The following is a 21,619-nucleotide window of genomic DNA, read 5'->3' on the forward strand; positions in this document are numbered from 1 at the left end:
ATTTTTGAAAGAACTTTCATCTTAGTGTCCTATACTGAATTTCTGCCACAGGTCCTTTAGTGATCCAAAGATGGTTGAATTAATATTTACACAGGAGAAACTTTGATCTGTAGAGTTCAGGCAGAATTTGTTATGGGTGACATGTTTTTAAATTTCATTAATAAATTTTGTGCCTCCAAGTTCTGTTATATTAAATTTGTATCACTTATATCATTCTTCTTATCTAGGGGTTGTGTTGTTGATTGTCATTGTGATCTATTAACTTTTAAATCTGTGGGCAGTAAGGATGACTGATGGAAACGATATAGTTTTTACATTTGGTGACAGCTCTGATAGCACCACTAATTATCCTTTTGTCTCTGAATATTGTTTTCCCTGTAAATTGCAGCTTATTAAATGATAGCTTATGATTAATTTTCTGCCTAACATTTTATCACAATAACTTGTTACTTATGTACTAATTGCATGATTTACTGAAATACTTTGTGAACCCTGAATCCAGTCTCAGAATCAGAAACCTGCTGTTATCCAGTATAGACTTATAAAATTGATTCAGTTGGTTTTCCCTTGCCTTTTTGTTTTCCCCGCTCTTGTATTCAAGAGCTAATGAAAGATAAAATTTATTTATCTTTATAGGGAAGACTCATTTTTTTTTAACAGGTTTTCTAGGTGGTTCCTTAAAAAAGAAATTTTAATTGGAAAAAAAATTTTTTTTTCTTCTGTGTAATTGAGTAACACTGTTCTGTTTTATCTCTAGGTTTGAATTCTGGGAAGATTTTGAAGAAGACCACGGGAAAGGGAGAGAGAATGGCTATCAGAGTCTTCATAAGGTGCTAGAGCCTTTCCTTCTCCGGAGAGTGAAGAAAGATGTGGAGAAATCTCTTCCTGCCAAAGTGGAACAGATTCTCAGAGTGGAGATGTCAGCCCTTCAGAAACAGTATTACAAGTAAGTCCTTGGCTGAGTCAGGCCCAAATGGGATTAAGATCAGTGCCAGGAAGACATGAGAGAGAGAACTGACAGGTAAACTGCGTTTTTTAGTGAAGTCTCAACACAGATTTAAATAGCAGTTTATTTATGGTTGGAGAGAGGGAAATTTATTTTTAAGGAATTGGTCTGTTTAATGTTGTTGATGATTACTTAACAGTTAGCAGAACTCCAAAGCCAAAACTGCCAGGTCTGGCCTGTTCAAAGACCGGCCTTCCATTCTTGTCTCCGCCATTCCAGTTTCTCTTCTCCTTAGGTAATGATTACTGTTATATTTTAAAGGCTTAATGTTTATCTTTTCCTTTATGTTTAATGTTTAAAATAGAAGCAGATACACGCTAGCTTCTTCTGGCCTTTCTCTTCTTGAATAGATGGTAGCACCCTGCGCATCTTTCTGCACCTTACTTTTTTCACTTAGTGATGCCAGACAGCTGTGCTGGGGACACTCCACAGTAGTGGACAGAGGCAGACAGCCCTTCCTGTTTACAGCCGCATAGTGGGTCTGTGGGGAAGTTTGTTACTCGTCCCCTAGTGATGGCCATTTGGATAGTTCCGAATACTTGCCTTTTATAAATAGTGCTATAGTCTTTGAGTGTTCCTCTTTGAGATGGGTTCCTAAAACATGTGATTGCTGAAAGTGTAAAGAAATTTCACAGTGCAGAAGAAGAGTGTTTCTCATATTTTGGGGTTTGTGGTTAGAGCTTATTTGGATATGTGTGAATATTCATGCACCCCGTCTTGCCTTCTTTCCAAACTGAGTTGTAAAATACACTCATCATGAGCACTGTATTCTGTAAAACTCCCTTTTACACAATTTAAATGGATATGTAGCTTCCGTTTTTGATATATCTCATTTATTTAGCTGATTTTCTAATTTGTGATAGCTTAATTTCCACTTTTATACTATATTAAAGACAGCTTTAGTGACATTATGTAATACATAAATGTAATATATGTTCTAGTGTATATATATATATATATTTTTTTTTTTGCCTTGGCTTTCTGAAAAAGTATTTACTTTCAATTGGAGGATATTGTGTTTGTTTCTGCCATACATCAGTGTAAATCAGTCATAGGTATACATGTGTCCCCTCCCTCTTGCATCTCCCTCCTGCCTCCCACCCTGTCCCATTCCTGTAGGTTGTCTTAGAGCACCTTAATCTTTGAGCTCCCTGCATCCCACATCAAATTTTTTATTTTTATTATCCTCTCTTAATATTCCTGTGCTCAGCCAGGTTGAATACCCGATAGAATGTTGAATGGTTTGACTCTGGAGGTGTGTGAGGGCTCCTGCTTAGGCAGGAGGCAGAAGATAAAGCGCCCTTCCTTTCCCTTTCAGTTCCCCTCCGCCCCCATGCCCTCAGTCATAGTGTTTCCTTTTATAATCTTCTGGTATACCCCGTTCTCTTTCTTTGCATCTAATAATATAATTATTGTCTTAACTTGCAGATGGATTCTGACCAGGAATTACAAGGCTCTTGCCAAAGGAACAAGAGGCAGCACATCTGGTTTCCTTAATATTGTGATGGAACTGAAGAAATGCTGCAACCACTGTCACCTGATTAAACCCCCTGAAGAAAATGAAAGGGAAAACGGACAGGAAGTTCTTCTGGTGTGTGCCTACCTTGTTTGTAATTAGTTTCTTATGGACAGTTTAATTTCTGTAGATGCTTTTACTCAAAACACTCCTTTTCCTCCTTGATGACTCTTCAAGGAGCATCAAAAGAAGCTTTAAAAACAGGTGAGGAGAACCAAAAATAGCTAGGAAAAAATCTGGAAAGTATATTGTCACAGATACCAGGTAAAGAGCATTTCAGGGATTGCTTGTCAGCTGGATTGCAGAAGCCTTCCAGAAGCTTTAAGGTGATTTTAAAAATATGAGCTGTTAGAGGTGAAGGGCAGATTGAAGTATCCAGTTGATCATGATCATGTCTTTTTGTTCTTCAGTCCCTGATCAGGAGCAGTGGGAAGCTCATTCTATTAGATAAACTGTTGACAAGACTTCGAGAAAGAGGAAACAGAGTCCTTATCTTCTCTCAGATGGTGAGGATGTTGGATATCCTGGCTGAGTACTTGACTATTAAGCACTACCCTTTCCAGGTAAGGATGCTCGGTACTTAGGGTCTCTCCCTTCCTCTCTCCCTCCCTCCCTCCTGGGTTGTATGCTTTGCTTGTTAAATTATCCTCAGGTAGAAAACAAAAGAGTTTTCTTGTTTGAAACAAATTGAGATTAAGAGTCCAGGAGGGTCTTAATTTTACTTTTGTAAAATTAAAGGTTTTCGTCTTCATTCATTAATCTCCAGTAAGATTAGGAGAAAAATAAGGAGGAAGAAGGAGTTTCTTTAACATAGTATTTTTCTGCATGTTAGACAATAAAAAAACGAAAACTTATCTGTAATCTGTGTATAGGCATGTGTGGCATTCATATGGCCTAATATTTTTTAATGCTTTGATTTTTAAGACATTTAAGGCATGACTTATAATTATTAAGTAAGTTTTTTCTTTAGTTTTAGATGGACTAATGCAGTTAGGCTGATACTGAAGATATTTGAAGCTAGTGATTCTAAGAAGACCAAGCTTTAAAACTCAGTGCAGATTGTCTTTCAGAATACCCTGAAAGGCCTAGTTACATCCGTAATACCTGGTGTGGTCTTTCAGCAGCTGTCTTAGATACTGTGGTTATTATCAGAAATAGCATAGCAGAAGGAGTCAGTGCTCTTTCAGTACATCTGATCCCCGGGTGCGTTCAGGTCTGGCTTGGCCTTTGGCATCCAGTGAAATAAGGATATGTTACTTTTTCTCTGGGGAATGAGTAGTCTGGTGTCTGCTCAGGTTATCATGCCTGATGCCTTCGCTTGCTGAGAGTGCTGAAAAGAGGGCATTTGAGTTTTCTGATTTCAGAGTTTATCTTTAGGTCCGGGCTGTCAGGTAGCCTTGGTAGTTAGAAAGAAGGAGGAGGGCTCCCATGTGTGGTTCTGCCTGTGTTCAGGTGGCTCTGGGTTTGGTGGGCAGAGCGCTGAGCTGTGGGTCCTTCCAGACCCCGCCCTGCCCCGCCACTGATGACCGGCTAGTGGACAACATCGGTCTGGTCGGTTTTGCCTTCTGTAAAATGAAGTAGTTGGTCTCAAGTGGTGATTAAAGGGCAGCAACATGAAAATGATTTTAAAGAGTGAGAAATGCTTTATATACAGTGTACAGGTAGTAATTCTTCAGTATCCACATATTATATGGTATGTCTACAGTGACATTGTTTTGGACCTAGAGTTGACATACAGTCTAATGTAAGAATTGTATGTGCTGGGAAATGCCAGAGGCTCTCTTGAGGATACATTTTGGCTGCTTGCACGCTTTAGTTTTTGGGAAAGCTGGGGTATATGACCAGCTTAATGTTTTCAATATTGTGGGGAAATGTCTTCCAAACAAAATTATGTAAAGGGTTTTTCGATGTATACAGCAGTTAGTAACAGGGCAGCTTTCAGCCATATTAACTTAGGAGCATCACTTTTCTGCAGGAGCTAATTGTGAGGTGACCAGCAGTAGTGTTTCCTAATTTCTTGAATACCCACAAATGGAGAATCAGACAAAGCCTCTAAGCACAGCGCAATTGCCGTCTTTCTCCTTATGTCTTAGCAGTGATTCTCATCCTTGGATGAGCCTAGGTGGCCCTCAGAACCAGAAGTTTCTGAGCTTGAGTGTGTAACCAGAGAGCTTGGGGCATGTTGGGGGTGCTGCTCAAGCATAGCCCCTGGACGGCACTTGGCCAGTGTGTTCTGGTTATTTTTACTCAGAGGGTGTTGGAGTGAGGAAGGTTCCAAGTCTTCTGTTCTATTTTGAGTGCAGCTGATTTTCCTACCTTATGATTTTCTCGTGGTTTATTTTTACAGCGTCTGGATGGTTCCATCAAGGGAGAAATCCGAAAGCAGGCGCTGGACCACTTCAACGCAGATGGGTCTGAGGTACAGCATGCATGGCTTTGCTACCTGGGCAGTCTGGGCTCTGTATTAAGAGGGAAGCCTTTCTAGCTGAATGTACTCTGTTTCAGAAACAGATCACAGTGCAGCCGTCCTGCCTGATAAGAGAAATCACTGATGTAAAAGGCGCCTCTTAACTTGGTTGTTTGTCACCCTGGAAAAGCATATCCATGCTTGTTTCTCTTCCCTGGGCTGAATTAATGGCAGAGTAGCTCGGATATCAACAGTGCACTCTGGTGCTCTCAGATGGCAAATTTCTGGGCCTAGAAGGAAAACAAGGCCAGGTTGCGGAGGGCTGACCAATAGGATTAACTTTGACATGTGTGCTAATTCAGAAGGTTCTGACCTGTACTCTTGGTGACTTGAGTCTTAAAAAGTATGTTTGTCGTGTCTCAGATTTGTTGGACCTTGGTAGGGATGTGGCTTAATTCCCTTGCTTGGGCTGATAGCAGCATCGGTTCATCTGTTAGGTGTTCAGCTTGAATTTGGCAATATGAAGTATTTTGTTTTTAAGGCATATGTGGAAGAGCCCTTAGGACAAGCTAGAAGCCTTGTAACCTTGTAATGTGTGCCTGTCAAGCTGTTAAATACTATGGGATTTGAGAGAAGGAGGGGGAAGAGGTTTAGCATGGGGGGCTGTAGTGGTGTGCGGAGGGGAGGAAGCCAAGGAGAGCGCTGGAGGTGGGACTAAGCAGTCTGTGGAGAGAACCTGGGAGCCTCTGAAGTCCGGGCAACTCTTCTGTGTAGAAAGACCGGACTTCACTTTCTGCTTTCTCATGAGCTTTCAGCACTGTGTCTGTCACTCCAGAATGGCAGGACTCCTGCCCCTCGAATTGCACACTGGCCCAATTAGACTGTGGTATTCTGGCTTCTTCTCTAGCCTAAAATTTTAGTTTTCCTTGAGGAGTTTTAAACACTAATCTCTTCAGAACCAAGGCTCTGAATAGTCAGGGACAAGAGGAATTGAATTATTAAAAATATTGATAACCATATAATTCCCATTGCTCCCATTGTTCATCACCTGTAAGCTTTCACACGATTTCACTCCCTGTTTTGTAACCCTGCGGTGGCGACTTCAGTGTAACAATCAGCACGTAGCCCTGAGCAAGCGTGCCATCAGTGTCAGCTATTTTTTTTATTCAGACTGTGTTGGGATTGGCTTTTCGTGCCCTACTCTTAGTTTGAAACTCAGTATGAGTTAAATGTTTTATACTGCCCTGTGTCAGGAAAAAACTAAAGTCAGTTTCTTCATAGTTCTCCACTCATCCCCCTGCTCCATGGCTAGATGGAGAAAATGGTTTCTCTACCATTTTCTGCAAACCTGAGTCTTTCTTAAATTAATCAAAAAATTTATGTACTTTATTACTGGGAGAAAGGATTATATGCACATTTTGAAATTTTGCAAGTTGGTGAAGAGTACAAAGAAGAAAAGCTGTACAAACTCCCATTCCAGCTTGCTATTCATATCATTTGGGTCCATTTCATTCATCCCAGAGGAAACCCTTTATTTGTTTATATGTTTGCCCCAGTTGGAATCAGGCTGCATATAGTCTTGTCACCTTTCATTCAAAATTCTACTCTAAGCATTTTCTCCGTATCATTTAAAGATTTAAAAAATAATGGTTTCTAATATTTCTCATGCCTGTTCCCTCATTTATTTAACCATTTTATTGTTGTCAGATGTTTAGTTAAGAGGATGTGAGCATGTAAAAAAGGTTTTTAGTGCCTTTTGCTGAATCACTTTTTCCAAACAATTTATATTCATACTTTTTTTTTAAATGTATTAATTTATTTCGTTTTGCCTAGTCTCAGCTGAGGCATGTGGGATCTAGTTCCCTGAGCAGGGATCGAACCCAGGCCCCCTGCTTTGGGAGCGCGGAGTCTTAGCCACTGGACCACTAGGGAAATCCTTATGTTCATACTTTTATGTATGAATACTTCTATTTTACCTCGCCTTTTAGTTTCATAGTTCTTAACCTTTACCTGTTTGGTAATAGACATAACTAATATCTTAATATAGTGCATACTACCTTTGATAAAGAATGACATTGAAAATAACATTTTATGATCATTCAGAGCTCAGATTTTGTTTATGTCTTAGACGTCTTATTCTCAAGTGTTTACCTGTGGGCTTCGCTCTAGAGTGTGGAACTGCTGGGTATTTCTACCAAGGATCACAGACTCGGTGCTTCACCACCCCTGGTGATCAGTTCTTCATTGGAACTGTTTTAAAGTTCTTGTGAGACAGCTCTCTCTATTTTTAGTTCTACGACAGTGTTGGTGAATGATTTATTTAGACTGGGAGACGCTTTCATTGCGTTTATGTATATGTATTAAATACAGCCATTTTATCAAAAGATAACTCAGATTTACCAGTGTTTGAGAGCCACTTTCACGAGATGCAGCCGGGGGTGGGGTGCCTGCCCAGTCTCTGTTACGCGTTGCTATGGAAGCTGGGACGTGTCAGGGCCTGGCTCTTTCCCGTGTGCAGCTCTTCAGCGTGTCCTTCCCTGGTTTCCTTGGTGCATGTTGCGTGGTGGTTGGGGGTCCTGTGCTGCCCAGTGGCTCCGTCCTGTCACCTGTTGGTACAGTGTTTCTGTATTCATCAGCAGCCTAATAAATGAATGGACATTTGCTCAGTAAAGTTTCCTTGCTTGTATGGACTGCCTGCTTTACATGGCGTGACTCACCACTACCCAGGAAATAAGTATGTAGGCAACTTACTGACGTGATCCGTTGATAACTAAGTTTGTCTGGTTTCTGTTCACTGCTTGTATACTAGTTTTAGTTGGGCAGGACCACTAATTCTTTTGCTCCTGCTGCCTGATCCGTTTCTACTTGACTCCCTTAGCTCATTGCACCCACTCTTACCTTTTAGTCAAATGAGAATTCACTCTCCCATCAAGTCCCTGACACTCTCGTAGCCTCCGTAAAGGTTGTCCATCACGTCTCACTTTTCTTCGCACCTGCAGGGGTCTCCAGGTGTGAGGGCTTGTTGGGCTGTGCGGCTGTTTCTGAGAGGCCACTGCATAAAGTAGTATATTGCATTGTGTACAGGACTTCTGTTTCCTGCTCTCGACAAGGGCTGGTGGCCTGGGAATCAATTTGGCTTCAGCGGACACAGTTGTCATCTTTGACTCTGACTGGAACCCCCAGAACGACTTGCAGGCACAAGCCCGAGCCCACAGAATTGGTCAGAAGAAGCAGGTCAGTGGAGAAGCCTTTGGATGTGGCTTGGAGGGGAGGTTGTTGTCTATGGGTAGATATCTTTTTGTTAATTAGCTAGTAGAGAGACACTGTCTTTGGGGCTGAGATGAGATGAGCTTATAGTTATGGACCAGTTCTTTCTCACCGTTTGTAAAGTGTACGACCAGTAACTTTCTGGCTTACTCAAAAGGTACATGATAAATAGACTTAGAATTGAAATTTTCTCTACTTTGATTACACATGGTCAGTGTTAGCGCTGCCATAGGCTGCACAAGTACACACTTCTTTCCTTCAAGGATGAATTTCAAAGTCTGCTCCAGTATTAGCTACCATTGACGTTTCATATGTGGTTGGAGATTCAGTTTTGGTAAAACAGATAATTCTTCAGCAGCATTTTTATCGTTAGGTCAGGGCTATAATAATAGTTTTTAGAGGCAATTTTTATTTAAGAATGTAACATGCTGCCCATAATAGAAGATATAATATATTATATGTATTAATGCTTAAGTTGTCTCCTTGGATCAGTGACTTACAAGTAGTAAGCCATAGCAGAGAACAGATTTTTTTTTTCCCCTCTTGGTTTTAGACAGAAATAACTTTCTATGTGTGTGAACAGGCATAAGCATAACATTGCCTTTTCCTACAGGTAAATATTTACCGCTTGGTTACAAAGGGGACCGTGGAGGAAGAGATCATAGAACGGGCCAAAAAGAAGATGGTATTGGACCACCTGGTGATTCAGCGCATGGACACCACTGGCCGAACGGTTTTGGAAAACAATTCTGGGAGGTCCAAGTAAGTGCCAGAAAGGTGGGAGAGGTAGCAGACGTCAATTTTACATCATCATTTCGTGTCATTCACTCATTCTTCTCACGAGATGCTCTGCAACAGACCTTGATCCGTTGATTACCTGAAAAGGACCAAGCCAAGACTGCAAGATGACACTTGGATTTTATTTTGCTTTCCCTGTTTCTCCTTCCTCTTTCCTTTTCCTTTTTTTTGGCGTATCAGCCCTCCTCATGTGCCCGCTTGTCTTTCCTGCCCTCCTCTCTGGCCTTTTGCTTTTGGCTCTGCCTGTGCCGTACGACACAGCAGCAGCAGTGGCAGCTGTGTGCTCGCCATCAGGGTTTCTGCCTGGCACTGTATTGCCTTGGACTTCTAAGCAGCGAGGCTGCAGCAGGTTGAATTGGCAGCCGTTCCTTATTATTGGTAAAAATGTTTGTGTGGAGGTTGCCTTTCCTGTTGAAAACAAAAGGGTATGAAAGGAGAATAGTTAAGCTTCAGCTGGCTTTATCTGGAAGCACAGCAACTTCTCTTAGAGAGTTTACATTGTGACCAAACTGTTGAGTATCTTCTGGGGCAGTCTTACAGTTTGTGTTAGAGGTTACATCAAATGAGCCCTTTCTAATTAGGTGATGATGATTTTCCACTAAAAAGAAAACTAGCACAGAAAAAGCTTGTTCTTTTATTCTGGACCAGAGAGGAGGTGTTTGAAAATTCTTGGTGAACAGTAACTTTCTGAATTAAAGGATGAAGAGAGGATTCCTTTCTTTCATGTTGCTAATTATCTTTTTTGCTTACCCATGTAAATATATGAACCTCCTGGAAGATAATTGCTGTCTTAGTCTTTTGTTAAGTTTACCACTGCAGACTCATCCTGTGGATTAAAAACCATGAAATATTTGTGAGATCATTTTTCTTGTGGCAGAATTTCTGTTTTTACCAGTAGTTGGACCTCTTTAGGAAGAATAGATATTTAGAACTCAATAGAGGTTATTTGATGTCCCTAAGAGATTACAACTACATTTTACTTCTACAGTTCAAATCCTTTTAATAAAGAAGAGCTGACAGCGATTTTGAAATTTGGAGCAGAGGATCTCTTCAAAGAGCTTGAAGGGGAAGAATCAGAGCCTCAGGTAATTAACAACAAGGGGAAAGAATGTCTTGATAAGTATCATCTGTGAGAGTCTAAATTTTTCTGGAAGCACATTCTGAGCCTGAGACTTTTCTAAAGAAAGAGTAGTTACTTGCAGAACACAGTTTCTCTTTTTCCTTATACGGCTGAAAGTGCTTACAGAATTGAATGGGAAAGAATGAGAAAATCATGGAGGGTTTTGTCTTTGCTCTTTTTTATTCCAATTTTATTTCTTGTAATTTCTGAAGTGTCATCTTATGATTTGTATGAATAGTAGTTTTGAAACGTTGGATATAAAACATTATAAAAACTGTGGGTGTAAAAGAAAATGGAGTATCAGAGAAGAGGGCTGGTTTATTTGCACCAGTATTCCCAGTGAATGCTGACCACTGTTGCCTTTTTACCATGTGCTTTCAGGAAATGGATATAGATGAAATTTTGCGCTTGGCTGAAACCAGAGAGAATGAAGTCTCAACAAGTGCAACAGATGAACTTCTGTCACAATTTAAGGTATTAAAATCATTGTCTGAGAAGGTCCTTGGCATTGATTTGTGAACCAATAATAAGCAATGCCTGTCAGTACTTTGTCAGTGCAAGACACTCTGTGCTTTTCTTTTTATCTGACTTGATTCATAGCCCTTAAAATCATTCTCTAGAGTTCCAAGTATGGTGTGAATATAGACTGTACAGTCCTTCCCATGGGGGTAACCACCGAAGTGGTCCATCTTGCCCAGAGTCAGTGGCTAGAAGAAAAACAGTTGGTGTGAGTAAGGCTGCAAATACGCTGTCAGTGGGACAGGTGGAGAACTAGATAATATGGAGCTCTGGGAGAGACATTAATAGAATCATGACAAAGAGAGGTCAGAGGTGTGAAAATAGAAGGTGACAGTGGGGAAGCTCTTGATGACGTTGTGGCATTAGGGAAGTTGTGGGATGATTGGTGGTATGTGATAGAAAATTAAATGAGATCAGGGCTAAATGCAAAAGCTGGATACCGGATGAGTAGGAGGTGACCGCATTGAATATAGACTTTATTAAAAAGCTTAGTAAGGAAAACAGTGAAAGTAATTTATAAGGATGGAAGGTTCAGGCAAGGTAAGGTTTTTTAAAGGTGTCACCATGTTTCTAGGTTGAGGAAAGAGCTTGAGAATAGGAAAACATTGAAGGTTCTAAAGAAAGAAGGATAATTTGGTTACACATTGCCCAGGAGGAGACTGGAAGGGATATAATCAAAAGCATAGATGGAAGAACTGGCCTTCGAAAGACAAAAGAAGAACCCACTTTGGGAAGGAGAGGGGAGGGAAGATGTAGATGCTCCAGTTGGTGACCTTACTTACCAGTAAGTGAGGTGTTTGCTGAGAAGTGGAGAAGTTTTGGGATGGCTCCATCCAGGGGCCAGGAGTTGCTGGGAGGAAATTGATAGGGACTAGAGCTGAATTTAGAAGGTGGGGCTTCATGTTAGAGCAAGTCAGCAGGATCAAATGACTCCCCAGCATTACTTGAGGTCAGAAAAACTGGATCAGTTGTTCATCCCAAGGTGGAAGATTGGCTTAGGAGGCACAGAAGAGTCATCAAAGTGGCAGGAAGTTGCCCAGATTCAAGTTGAGAATGTGGTTGAGTGGATTCATCGTCGGTTGGTTCTGAGCATGTTAGTGAAGAGGGTAAGAGGTTACATGGATGATTGTGTGTGGTAGACCCACTAGGACTGAGAAGTGCTGGGAGGAAGCAGTACTTTGTGATGAAGTCCAGGGTTGGCCACAGGTAGAAGTCATCTCAGTGGAAGAAAAAGAGAGGGGTTGAGTGGATCACAGAGCTCTAGGATCAGAGTTAATGTGTCTTAAGGATGCAGAAAATGGAAGTGAATTGTTAGCATTTCAGCTGGATTTCACTGCTGTGACTAATGCTCCCTTCTTAAAGAGAAGTAATCTTCATGATGGTGTCCTAGTCAAAATATTATATGATTATTTAGATCTGAAGATTTTCTGCATATTACAGATTGATCAGAAGCCAGTTTATTGGTGACACTTGGCTTTCTAAAGACCTTCTGGCCATTATGTTTCAGCATCACTTAGGTAGGATTCTGCTTAAGAAGGGACTCTGTATGTCTGGAGTGCGTCACTGAATTGACCTTCTTTTCCTAATAATTCTTTTTTGTTAAGCTAATTTAATGTGTTGGAAACATAACATTTTTTTGAGATATTTATGACTAAAGTTTCTTAGGTAATAATAACTAATCCTTAGACAATTCTTAGTATACTGTAAGCACTGTTTTAAGTGCATTCTGTACATCAGTCTTTCAGTTTTTACAACAATGTTATGTTCAAGTCACTGCTATCATTTATAGATGAGGAAACTGAGATATAAGGAGGCTAAGTAGATTTCCTAAAGTCACACATGTTTGGAGTTCTTATTACTTCTTTAGACAGGGATTCTGGCCTGTAGAGTCTGGCCCTTGACTGCTACACCACTCTTGGGAAAGTTAAATTCCCAGCTGCATGAACCAGTGATCTATCTGTAGTATTGGTCTTTGTATCAACTAATACCATTTTAAAAGTGAGATTTAAAGTAGTTACAAACAGTGCTTAACTTGAGAGATCAGTCAGATAATTCATTTTATGGAACAGAAAAATGTTAAATTTTAAATCTCAGAAATTACACACTTCTGGTTTTGTCCTGTAAATTCTGATTATGAAGACATGATGTCCATGTTGGAAGTTAGAGTTAATTTTGCCCAAAAGTTCTGATTTCAGTGTCAGCTCTTAAGTTATTTTCAGGGATGGAACCTCCTAAAACTCTTTAACTTCAGTCCAGGCCTGGGGCCTGCCCACTGCTGCTCAGAAGTGGCCAGACTTGGTAGATGTTTCTCTGTAGCCATAGTCTAAGGCTTTCAAATGCATACATACGGATGACTTTCTTTCTCGGATACCTATTATGTCTGTATAAATAGATATTAAATGTGTGATATCAGGCTTTCCTGATAGCTCAGTTGGTAAAAAACCTGACTACAGTGCAGAAGACTGGGATTTGATCGCTGGGTCGGGAAGATCCCCTGGAGAAGGCCGTGGCACCCACTCCAGTATTGCCTGAAAAATCCCATGGACTGAGGAGCCTGGGGGTCTGCAGTCCACAGGGTCACAAGAGTCGGACGTGACTTAGTGACCAGACTACAACATGAAGTAAATGGAATATTCTTCCAAGTTTGCTTAAAGTTTTTGCATTTTATGTTTTTGTTTTTGTTCCTGAGACTAACGCAGTTTTGAGCATGTGAAATTATCAAAGACCATTAGCTTCTATACTTTTAATAAAAGTGAATAAGGTAACCAGTTGACTAGACAGTGGCTACTGCTTTGAGTTGTGCTTTGTTTCAGATGAGCTCTATTCAGCATCAGTTTACAGTGCACAGGGCTGTCAGTCCACACTGGGCTAACATTAGGGATTTGGATGTGATGATCTGTGTTTACTTTATATTTGGCCACACAGCACAGCAGGTGGGATCTTACTTCCCTGACCAGCGATCATACCTGTGTCAGCTGCAGTCTTGCAGTGGAAGCATGGAGTCCTAACCACTGGACCACCAGGGAACTCCCTGCAAATATTATCATCTAAATAAATCTAAAAGTTCTAGTTAATATATTAGAAAATGTGTATGATTTAATAGCACGTCTTTTAATAAAACATAAAACAGTTTGTATCTTTTTATCTTTCTTTATTCTTCAGTAAAATTCCTGATGAACTTTAGAACTCGGCAAGTAGATTTTGTTGAGGGGATAAGGGAGAAATTAGTAGAAAACTGATTTTTTTGATTATGTAATATCGTAGGAGTCCTCTTATTCATAGCATTTTAGAATCAAAACACTGCCTGAGTTGGTGTTTCAGTAGATGGTGTTGGGAAATAGTGAAATGTCGGTCAGACAGTGAAGTCCTTTTGTTGTAAGGTTGCCAACTTTGCAACGATGGAGGATGAAGAAGAGCTTGACGAGCGTCCTCACAAGGACTGGGATGAGATCATCCCAGAGGAGCAAAGGAAGAAAGTGGAGGAGGAAGAGCGGCAGAAGGAGCTGGAAGAGATTTACATGTTGCCTCGAATTCGGAGTTCCACTAAAAAGGTGATCGAGTGAGACAAAAGAGACGGAAGCGTGTCTGACGTGCAGGGTTCCAGGGCAGAGTTTCGGGAACTTAGCAGAGGGAAGCAGAAGCGTGGGCAGGGCCCAGGAGCATACCTGGGAGACGTTCCATCTCTGCATCTTGGCCCTTTGAGAGATAGATGGCTGAACATGATTTGGGTTTGCCAGAAGGTTGCATTTTGCACCTGAGACCAGAAGTAGTAATTCTAATAGTTTGGTTCTGATGGTCAAGGCCTTCAGCTTTCAGAGTCAAATGTCTCTCCCTGTGTAAATGTTCGTTCATAGCACTTGATATAAATACTTAGTAAGAGATTATATAAAGGTGCTTCAGTTACAAAGCACCATCATAGGCACTATCTAATTTAATTTTGGCAAGAACATAGAAATAGATAAACTATGTTTTTATTACTCAATTTGTTGGTGATAGCACACTCAGGTTTGCCTAAGATCCTAGTAAGTCAATATTAGCTAACAGTAGTTATCATTGAGTATTCATAGTATACCAGGCATAATAAGTCAGTGCTTTTACACTAACTGACTCATTTAATTCATATGAAAACCCTATATTATAGGTGCTCTTATCCCCATTTTACAAATGGAAAACAAAGGCATGGAGAGGTAATTTGCCCAAGGAAGTAAACATGGACCTACAATCCAGATATTTTTATTCCAGTGTACTTAGTGATGGCCAGATGACCGGAGGCAGCATGGACCAGGGACAGTATGCCTCTGGCAGTGTGAATACACAAGCAGCTCTTTCACCACACGCTATCTGCCTCCTCCTTTCTTAAAGGCAGATTTACTTGCCGGATAAAATAGGAAGTTCCGAGCTTTAAGGAGTCAAGATGGGCTGGTCTTAGTCCTTAGATTACTTGGATCTGGCATTTGCTACAGTGTACCTTTGCGTTTTCAGGCTCAGACAAATGACAGTGACTCTGATACTGAGTCTAAGAGACAGGCCCAGAGGTCCTCTGCCTCTGAGAGTGAGACGGATGACTCTGATGACGACAAGAAGCCCAAGCGCAGAGGGCGTCCCCGAAGTGTGCGGAAGGACCTGGTGGAGGGATTCACGGACGCCGAGATCCGGAGGTTGGTGGAGGCCCTGCTCTCCCTCCCCTCACGTTTGGTTGGGCATGCTGTGAGCCTCAGGTGATGCATCCCTGACCTGGGTGACAAGGAGGGCGGAGAACGGCAGGGAGACGGGAGTCGTGCCCCAAGACCCCAGGGTGATTCTGCCTTCTCCACGCTTTTCCTTAGTTGAGTTCTTTGTTTACTTCTTTTTCTCTGCTCTGAACATTTCATGATGAAGAAAGTCCAGCCAAGAGGAAAGAGGCTATTGGAGGTCACCTCTGGCTGGAACTTTTTTTTGTTTTTATTGAAGAGTTTGAGTACATGCATATTTAACAATGTATATGGAAGAAGTGGTATAATAGAAAAAATTAAAGGAGTACAGATAACCCCAGTTTGCTTTCTGTTAGTGTTAACACTGGTATCCGTTTGGTTTACTAATACACACAACATGTTGTGTATACACAGCATATTGTTCGGCAGCTTGCTTCTTGTCACTTTCAGTCAGTTTTAGGCATCTTTCTATGTCGGTACTTACTACAGATTTGTTGGTGTCTGATTCACATCCCTCTGCCCTCCAGAAAAATCTAAAATTGTTGCATTCAAACCATTTCCCCCTAGTTTCTATGTTATCTTTTTAAACAGGTGAAGAAAGTAGAAACTCTGAAGATAGCTAGCTTTATGATCTAATCCATATTATTAATTTAACTATATCACATAGTCCTTTTAGGTCAGTATTTGAAGCCATGAGGTGGTTTCCCACTAAATGTTACACCTGTTCTTTTCTTCTTTATTTATTATGGAGAAGCGTAAATACATACAAACACTGATAAAAACATCAGCGCCCCTTCCCCTGGGTATCATCTTCACCACTGTGCATCGGTGGTCAGTCTTGTGTGTGGCCTTGCTTCTCCCGTCTCCTGGCCTAGTGTCGCACAGAGAAGGCTGTGTATTGTGCTGTGGCTGAGTGGGCTGGGCTAACGGTGTCTGTTGGGCCTGCTGGTTCACTGCTGTTCGGATCTTCTGTGCTCTTTGATCCTCTGGCTGATTGTTCTGTTCATTATTGGAAATGGTGTATTGACATCTCTACTGTTGCCACATTGTTTATTTTTCCTATTTTGTTGGTTATCGTGTCCTGTATTCTGGGCCTCTACTGTTAGGTGTGTATCCTTGATAATATGCTGTGTTGACGGACTGGCCCTTTTTTCATCATAAAATGTCCTTTGTCTCCAGCAACAGTTTATGTCTGAAAGCTTATGTCTTGGTTCAATACTCATGTAGATAACTCTAACTCTTTTGGTATTGTATGTGTGGTATCTTTTTCCTTTTTTATTGCAATCTATTTGTGTCTTTGAATCTAACTCTTACAGGCTGTATTTAGTTAGATGATTTTTTAAATTCATTCTATTGATTTCTTTGTTTTGATTGAAGTCTCTAAACCATTTACATTTAATGCAATTACTGATAAAATGGAATTTATGTCTGCATTTTTGTTTGTTTTCTATGTCTTGTATCTTTTTTGTTTCGTTATTTCCCCCATTACTGCCTTCTTCTGTATTGCATGATTTTTAGTATACTATTTTAATTTTCTTTTTTATTTTACATTTTAAAAATTATTTTCTTAGTGGTTTCCCTGGGGATTATAGTTAATATTTTAACTTAGAACAATTTAGTTTGGACTAATATCAACTTAATTTCAGTGGTATTCTAAAACTTGACTCCAGTTTAGGTACATTCCTTCTCCCTTTTTGTGCTTTTATTGTCAAACAGGTTTAAAATCATTCAGGAGAAGTAAAAAGTTAACTGGAAAAAAATACATACACACTGTGTTTTTTACTTACTCGGGTATCCTCCTGAGGCTCTTGTTTGTTCATGTGGATCTGAGTTATCGTTTCATGTCTTTTCATTTCTGCCCCAAGTACTCTTCTTTAGTATTTCTTTTAAGGACAGGTCTGCAGCAACAAGTTGTGTCTTTATTTATTTGGGAATGTCTTAATTTCTCCTTTGTTTTTGACGGATAGTCTTTATTCTTTTTCTCTGTCACCATTGGATAGTCTCAGCTGACTTACCTTTTCACTGATGTTTTTCTTCTGTCCGTTCACATCTACTCCTGTGATTTTTTTTTCATCTTAGTTATTGTACTTTTCAACTCCAGTTTATATGTGACTCCTTTATATAATTTCCATCTCTGCTAGTATTCTCCATTTAGTGATACATCATTCTCAAATTTTCATTAAATTCTTCAGACATGGATTCCTTTAGTTCTTGTATATATTTACAATAGTTGATTAAATCCTTTGTCTATTAAGTTCAACTTTTGGATTTCCTAGAGACTATTTCCAATGAAAACTGCCTTCTTCCCCTGTATATGGATTATACTTTCTTGTTTCCTATAACTTTTTGTTGAAAACTGGACATTTTAAGTAGTAAAATGCGGCTGGTCTGGACATCAGAATCCCCCTGCCAGCCAGTTTTTTGTGTTTGCTGTTCGTTGTTGTCGTTGTTTGCCTATTTAGTAACTTCTGGACTAGTTCTGTGAAGTCTCTGCTCATTTAGCTTAGAGCTCAGCTAATGATTGGGCAGAGACTTTCTTAAGCACCTTAAGGCTACCAAACAGTAAATCTCCAGCCTTTGCTGCAGGACTCCTTGTGAATGTTGAGCCATGTGTTCACGCTCTGGCAGGCAGTTTACGACTTTGCCTTATCCTTCAGCTCGTGTTTGTGTGGAGCCTGAGGACTGGTCAGAGGTGAGAGATTAACAGCTTCTCGTGTCTTCAGTGTGCCTGCACACAGCCCTATACACGTGCAGCCTTCTAGATTCCCGGGAATATGCCTGAGCTTTTCAAAGACACCTGTGAACATCTTTTCACCCCAGTTTTTCCATCGCAGTTTTTGATCAGCTTGTTCATCCTCAGCTTATAATGCTGCTTCAGGCAGCCATGGTGTTAAACCTTTGTCTCTAATTAATTTTTGACTGATGAACTATGGACAGTGTCTTCACAAAGACCCAAGTCAAAGGAAGACAAGCCCGAGAATGGAGTTTCTCAGGGTGCCGTCAGTCAGGCCAAATAGCACTGTGTTCTGAGGAAGGAGCTTCTGTGGAGCTCCAGGCCCATTCTGCTCCCTGTAATGGCTGCTGTGTTGCTGGAGCTGGGAGGGTGGTTTTCAAGGCAGTCTTGGTGCTGGGGAGAGGGCACAGGAAATAGGGCAAGTCAGAATGGCAGAGAGCTCACCATTCGTACTAGATTCAGCTGCTTTCTGAAATATATGCTTATAAGTTAGCTGCAAGGCTTTGATTAATTTCCAGCATTCCAACAAAGTTCACTTGGACAGTTTTTCCCAGTGTTCTTCTTGCTTTTGTGAAGGAACAGATTTTCAGGGGTCCCTATTACTCCATCAGTCCTAGAGTGCTTCTCTCTCTCACTATTACTTTGAAGTAGGCTCAAAGGACATATTATTTCAGATGTAAAATATTTCAGTGTATGTCAAGAAAAAGAAATGTGGAGTTGAGGAATAACCCTCAGGCTTGCTTTCACATACAGTACTTTCCTAATCCTTATATCCATGCTGTTCCTTTTAATATTGTTTCTTAGCTATTGTCATATTCATCACCATTGGTAAGAATTGCTACGCCTTCTCTTTTCATTTTTTTCTCCATGGTATCTCTTTTCACTATTAGCTAACCAGATAATTTGGCATTTTACAGTCATGCCCTTCATATATTGTGAATCTTGCTTTTTTAGTGAAAGTGCTAGTGATTGGTTCTAGGGAGGCGAACAGATTACACATATATTGGCATTTAGCATAGTTTAGACTAGAGACTTGTGGAAGGATGATTAGGTTTTAGGTTGGAGACACCGTTTGGCAGGAGTCAGAGTTTCCAAAATAGTTTTGCCTAAAAAGTTTAAAATCATATATTTATTTTACTTTGCCTTATTACAATAAATACTTGAGGCAGTCCTAAAACTCTTCTAGATGTATTATTGACCAGAACATAATGGAAAATATTCTAGTATGGAATTGAAAGTAACAGCAGTGGACTGAGTAGACCAGTAAAACTGTATTGGATTTTATCATAAGAGTTGTGGTTATTAAATCATTTATTACCTATTACCTATAAACTTGTACCTTCTAAAAATGATAGTGCTAGAGTTAAGCCACCATACTCAGTTACATCCCTAAGCAGTTTCATGACCAGTCACTGAGAATAAAGTTGATCTTTGGTTTGAAAAGGTTTTTAGCACTCATTTTAAGTTGGCCATTTTCAAAGGCATTCAATATTCATTTGTTTAGTGGCAGTTGTAAGGATTGGGCAAAATCTCTTTTTGACCGTTTTTATGTTTTTGACCATTTTTATGGCTCGTATTTCATCACAGGATGTGTTTGCACCAGCCAGCTGAAGTCTGCTTTTTAAATGTGATTTATTAATCATTTTCCTAGGTTCATCAAGGCGTATAAGAAGTTTGGTCTCCCTCTTGAACGGTAAGCTTAGTAACACAATAGTTTCTTACCCAACTCTTTTTCCCTTCTATTTTGTAGCAGTTTCTTTTTTTGGTTCTATTTTCCATTTTTAAGGTCTGGCCCCTTGTGACAGTCTGATTTTTAGACATGACATGCTCCAGATGACTTGGAGATCAACAAAACGTGTTGCAGATGTAACTGCACTTGGCTTCTAGGAACACTCCAGTGAGTGGAAGTAGGCTGGAGAAAGGAAAGTGAGCACACAGCAGCCAGCTAGTGCTGATAGCTTCTGGGCACCTCACCCGACGGCCCGTTTAGTCAGTAAAGAAAGCCGAGCCCTTTCCCCTGTTTTCTGAATTAGTCTGTTTTTGTGAACTCTTCCAAGTCAAATTCTTTATGATGGAAAGTGAGTAAGTGAGGCATAGTCACTGCTGGAGGGTTCTTGTTGGAGCCTTGGAGCAGTCAGTTGAGGAATGAAGAGAGAAGTGTCTTTGCAGGAGCAAGCTTATACAGAACCAAGCGGTAGCTCACGAAGGCACAGGGCCTTGAGATGTGTCCCGGTATTTGTCTCTCCTCAGGCTGGAGTGCATAGCACGCGATGCTGAGCTGGTAGATAAGTCTGTGGCGGATCTGAAGCGCTTGGGGGAACTGATTCACAACAGCTGTGTGTCAGCAATGCAGGAATATGAAGAGCAGCTGAAAGAAAATGCCAGCGAGGGTAAGTCAGCAGGTCTGCCTCAGAGATGGTCAGAGACCCGAATTGGGATCCCTGCTGCTCAGGGGTCTCTTCTCTTCTCTCTTTCTTCACACCTGTATCCTGTGCTTCCCTCCTTTTTTGAAGTGTGTATTCTCATCTGCCTTTATGTGAACTCAGTTGTTAGATCCCAAAGATTTACTCCCAAACGAAGCTGATTTGCCCAGGGTGCAGAGCACTGAACAAGTGGGGTGATTTTTTAATGTTCCTGTAGAAAGTTCACGTTGGTTTGAATGATGTAAAGATCTGAGGAGGTAAAGCCCGACTGGGCACATTTGTATTGCCGCTGCAAGTGAGTACAGACCACCAGTAGGAAATATCTTGGATGCACATACAGGTGTTGTTTTATTGTGATAAAGGATTTAGAGAATTAATCCAAATAGACAAAGCAGTAGCTGAATATTGTAAAACTCTTTGTGAGAGTGAGACTTTCTTGGCACTAGAATTTGTTATAATTGAATTTGACTTGTAGCATGTTTTCTGTTACACACCAAAAGTACTTTTGCCTGTCCTCTACATGCAGGGAGGTGTCAGGAGAGAGCCGAAGTCCTTGTTGTTAAAGGATGCCCTTACAGTTGAGCCTCAAAGAGATGAAGGTGTGACCATTCTAGTTCCCTGGACTGTGGTGTATCTGTGCAGTTGCCTCCAGTCTTGTGTCTCTCTTCACTGAGGTTGCTCACAGGAGGCTCTGTCAGCTGTGATTAGGGGTTCACATGTAGGAGGCAGCCAGTGAACCTGGAATCTTGGTCCTGATGGTTCTCAGCTGTAAGATCTGAGACAAGTGATAGCCTCAAGGGTCTGGGGCAGAATGGAGTAGTAGCCCTGAGTCAGCGGGCTTGGATGGCCACTTGAACTTCATACACGTGAAGTGCTTGTCATCACGTTTGCCTTGCAGTGCTAGCTATTTCATCAAGTAGAGCATTATCTGTGCTCCGAAATTTTCTTCTTTATACTATTACTGAAAGTAATAGAATTTTAAAATACCTTGAATATAGTCGAAAACATTTTTTAGGTGTGGTTTTTGGGTTTTTCCCCCCGTGAAAGAAAGAAAAACTTGAGTGGTATGGACAGTGATCCAAATTTGTGCTTTTATAGCACCCAGAATACTTTCAAAAGTAAACCTTAGCATTACAGT

The 21,619-nt window shown here is 40.7% G+C and overlaps 1 protein-coding gene across 9 annotated transcripts in view; it reads left to right on the forward strand.

The window, feature by feature from the left end:
• Nucleotides 1-21,619, forward strand: part of CHD2 (chromodomain helicase DNA binding protein 2) — a 129,106-nt gene that overhangs the window by 75,613 nt on the left and 31,874 nt on the right. For all 9 annotated transcript variants that reach the window (XR_005723873.1, XR_005723874.1, XM_040256989.1 and 6 more), the window contains 12 exons: nucleotides 758-946; nucleotides 2,435-2,597; nucleotides 2,933-3,085; nucleotides 4,870-4,941; nucleotides 8,014-8,163; nucleotides 8,810-8,958; nucleotides 9,983-10,079; nucleotides 10,496-10,588; nucleotides 14,014-14,184; nucleotides 15,116-15,291; nucleotides 19,710-19,751; nucleotides 20,309-20,448. Coding sequence is in view for 7 of the 9 variants with exons in the window: in XM_040256989.1 (XP_040112923.1) it covers nucleotides 758-946; nucleotides 2,435-2,597; nucleotides 2,933-3,085; nucleotides 4,870-4,941; nucleotides 8,014-8,163; nucleotides 8,810-8,958; nucleotides 9,983-10,079; nucleotides 10,496-10,588; nucleotides 14,014-14,184; nucleotides 15,116-15,291; nucleotides 19,710-19,751; nucleotides 20,309-20,448 (1,595 nt within the window). In the remaining 2 variants the exon portion in view is untranslated. The remainder of the gene's footprint in view (nucleotides 1-757; nucleotides 947-2,434; nucleotides 2,598-2,932; nucleotides 3,086-4,869; nucleotides 4,942-8,013; nucleotides 8,164-8,809; nucleotides 8,959-9,982; nucleotides 10,080-10,495; nucleotides 10,589-14,013; nucleotides 14,185-15,115; nucleotides 15,292-19,709; nucleotides 19,752-20,308; nucleotides 20,449-21,619) is intronic.

Source organism: Oryx dammah, unplaced genomic scaffold, assembly GCF_014754425.2.
Source record: "Oryx dammah isolate SB20612 unplaced genomic scaffold, SCBI_Odam_1.1 HiC_scaffold_16, whole genome shotgun sequence".
NCBI classification, from domain to species: Eukaryota; Metazoa; Chordata; class Mammalia; order Artiodactyla; family Bovidae; genus Oryx; species Oryx dammah.